Genomic DNA, 3,342 nt, shown 5'->3' with positions numbered 1-3,342 from the left:
GCTGCGCCTGTGGATTGAGCCGCGGCGCAAGCTCCATCGGTGAGCTGCGGTGGCGCGCCGGCCGCTTCATGCATAGCTCTCCGGCGAGCGCGGCCGCGAACGCGTTTTCCGTCCGCCGTTTCATCGAGTTTGCCCGAGTGGTAAAATGCAATCGAAGTTGCCCGAGTGGTAAAGTGCAACTTTGGCATTTGGTAAAAGTTGCCCGAGTGGTCTGTGGGGAAAAAACCAAAGCGGAAGGGTGGCCCCGAGAGCTAAAGGTCAACATCCCCTCCGGCTACGACAATGTGAACCTGATCTGGTCCTCACGGGGTTGACCCGTCTCCTCCAGATCGAGACGGACTTCATGAACGGCCGAGCAATATTTCTTCATTAAAATTATTAATTGATGCCTTTTGCACGGGTGAGCCCCCCCCCCCCCCCCGCCCCTCCCCCGCGCCCATTCCCTGCCCTCTCCCGCCACACACTCCGTCAGAGCCCCCTCCCCTCTTGCACAACAGGAATTTTGACAATTATACGTCGACGAGTTAAGGCACAACTCTCAGTGGGAACGCTGGGGTCCAGGGGAGGAACAAAATGAAAATTGATGGGCTTGCCCATCCCGGAGTGGTTCGACCCCACACAAATCCGAGACGGTGACGGGAGGCGTCTCGGTGGTCTCAGGCCCAGTGAGGTAGTGCATCAGACTATCCCGGATCCTGCTGAACAAGCTCCTCTTGTAGCTCGATCGGTCACACCGCCATCGCCGTCGGGGAGAGGGGGGACGACACTGCTTTGGCAGCGTGCACCTCGATCCTGTACCGTTTGTTATGACCCCCTCCAATGAACACCCCAGTGAGGGAGGGCGAGACGATCGAGGGGTCCCGTACCATGCGGAATCGACCCTATCCAGTGCTCAGGTGCTCAGCTCTTACCGGTCTTACGTACGTAGCCGAAGGTGAATGAACTGCTGACAGGGTATTTTTGAAAACAGGGGCTGAGAGTGCTAGACAACCCAAGCAAGGGAGGGATGGAGAGAGAGATTTTAGAAAACCAACAATAAATCACGTCTCCTGGGATGGGAGGACGGCACGCCGCCACCACAGGGATTTTAAGGAGAGGAGTGTGGTTAAAGAAAGAAAGAATTCTTCAAATACAAGCTTCTCTCACAGCACACTGGCACGACAAGGGCGCGGACTTGCGCTCACACCGGCAACCAGAAAGAGAGAAACGAAGCAATGCCACCAAGTTTGCGGGCTGGTGCCATGTGCAGGCGGGCGAGCTGCTGCCTCCTGCTGGCCTTCCCGCTTGCCACTGGATCACCCTGGGGCCCGAGCGGGCCGCGGCTCGCTCCTGCACCGCCCGTGCCGCAGCCGCAGTGCTTCGACACCTCGCCCGCCGCCAAGCTGCGCGGCGGGTCTATAGCCGGCACGTGCGAGAGCGCAGCGCTCCGCGAAGTGAAGGAGTGGCACCCGGTGCTGCTTGCGCTGCTGGGGACCTCCTTCGGCTGGTTCATGACCGCGCTCGGCGCCGCCGCCGTCATCATCAAGCGGCTCGGCCTGCCGGAGCCGCTCTTCCGGAAGGTGCTCGACTTCTTCCTCGGTGTCTCTGGCGGCGTGATGACGGCCGCGTCGTACTGGTCGCTGCTCGCGCCGGCGCTCGACTTTGCCGAGCAGCAGGGCTGGGAGGAGGGCTGGGCGGCGATGCCGGTCGCGCTTGGCTTTGTGTCTGGCGGCGCGCTGCTGCAGCTGACCGACCTGCTGATGAGCAACCTGCACGAGTCGCTGGAGGACCTCTCGCTCTACAAGAACGTCGCAACCTCGGAGGGGTCGGCGACGCGGTCGCAGCGGCTGCGCCGCCTGCTGCTGCTCATCATCGCCATCACAATCCACAACTTCCCAGAGGGCATGGCGGTCGGCGTCGCGTTTGGGGCGCTCGGGTCGGCCCCGGGCGCGACGTTTGGCAAGGCGGTCTCGCTCGCCATCGGGATCGGGATCCAGAACTTCCCCGAGGGGATGGCGGTCTCGATGCCGCTCATGCGCGAAGGCATCTCCCCGCTGCAGGCCTTTTGGTGCGCTCTCCTCCCGCCGGCAGAGTGGCCGCTGCTCCTCTCTCCTCTCCCGCCCTAGCCTCCTCCTCTGGCGACGGGGGAGGCCCGTGCTGCAGGTACGGCCAGCTGTCCGGGCTGGTGGAGCCGATCGGGGGCGTGCTCGGCGCCGCGTTTGTGCAGTACTGCAAGCCGATGCTCCCTTTCACCATGTCCCTCGCCGCTGGCGCGCCGCCCTCCCCCTCCCTCCCTGCCGGGCCCTTCTCCTTGCCGCGGTTCGCCCTCTCACCCCGACGGGCCCTCTCCCGCCTGACCCCTCCCGCCGCACGGGCCTGCCCGCGCAGGCGCGATGATCTTCGTGGTCGCCGACTCGCTCGTCCCCGAGATGCAGGCGCACGGCAACAAGGCCATCGCGATGCAGGGGCTGATGCTCGGCTTCGTCTTCATGATGGTCCTCGACGTCACGCTCGGCTGACCGAACGCCAGCGCCGCTCACCCGCCGCTCACCCTGCCACTGCGCAGACACCACCGAGGTCGCAGCTAGTGGGCGCACACACCTCCTCGAGGAGATGGGGCGGATCAGGCGCGCACACCGCTCGTGCGCCCGCAACGCAACCGTCCGTGTACAGCCGCTCCGGTACTATTGTGGGCGTCGTCCCAGACATTGCGAAGTGTTTGTGCGGGGCGCACCTATAAAAGAAAGAAAGAAAACCTGGATAACACAAACAAGCCCGGAAGTGGGCGGACACAGAGCTCAGAGGGATGTTGGGGGACCTTTGATGATTGCCGATCGTGCTTCGTGGCCGAGACGGGACAGAGATCAGAGGTTGAGGACGGGTTCGATGCACTAGCCGCTGCCGTCGCTGGTAAGTCAGCGCCGATTCCACTGGCGAGACGCTGTTCAAAGGCAAACCCCCTCCAGCGCGCAGCTGCAGGGTACGCTAAAATGGCATCGGGACAGGCGCAGGTACATCGTGCCCGCCGGTCTCATCCTGGCCGCACCCGTGTCGCCCGCCGCGCCGCCGCCGCCGCCGCCGCCGCTCGCCGCGCCGCGCCTCCTCCGGCCGAGCCGCGCCGCCCTGCGGCGCAGGAGCAACGTGTCAACCTCGAGAACTCAATCAAGCTGCAGCGCAACATGACGAAGATGGTGTTTGGCGAGCTTGCCTACCAGCGGCAGCTCTTCCCGGAAGACTGCTTCGAGCTCAAGGAGATGGGCGGGAACCACATCCACACCTTGTCCGCCGAAAGCGACAATGTGCGGCCGCCGTCCTGCTCCCTCCGCCCTCTCTCGTCCTCCATCCTTCTCCCGCCACCCGCAG

General features: G+C 63.9%; 2 protein-coding genes across 2 annotated transcripts in view; both read left to right on the top strand.

Annotated features, from left to right (window-relative positions):
• Window positions 1-1,229: 1,229 nt before the first annotated feature.
• On the top strand, window positions 1,230-2,717 carry EMIHUDRAFT_367273 (hypothetical protein). Its single transcript, XM_005777984.1, has 3 exons — window positions 1,230-2,047; window positions 2,143-2,249; window positions 2,368-2,717. Exons 1-3 carry the CDS (start codon window positions 1,242-1,244, stop codon window positions 2,496-2,498), a joined length of 1,044 nt encoding a protein of 347 aa, XP_005778041.1. The 5' UTR covers window positions 1,230-1,241; the 3' UTR covers window positions 2,499-2,717.
• Window positions 2,718-2,969: 252 nt separating this feature from the next.
• EMIHUDRAFT_237508 (hypothetical protein) overlaps window positions 2,970-3,342 on the top strand; it is a gene marked incomplete at both ends in the record, with an annotated part of 1,485 nt that continues 1,112 nt past the window's right edge. The window contains 2 exons of the mRNA XM_005777983.1: window positions 2,970-2,990; window positions 3,114-3,278. Of these exons, the coding sequence (XP_005778040.1) occupies window positions 2,970-2,990; window positions 3,114-3,278 (186 nt within the window). The remainder of the gene's footprint in view (window positions 2,991-3,113; window positions 3,279-3,342) is intronic.

Source organism: Emiliania huxleyi (assembly GCF_000372725.1).
Source record: "Emiliania huxleyi CCMP1516 unplaced genomic scaffold EMIHUscaffold_251, whole genome shotgun sequence".
In the NCBI taxonomy this organism is placed as follows: domain Eukaryota; phylum Haptophyta; order Isochrysidales; family Noelaerhabdaceae; genus Emiliania; species Emiliania huxleyi.
The sequence above is the reverse complement of the archived record's forward strand: the minus strand, read 5'-3'. Positions and strand labels throughout refer to the sequence as shown.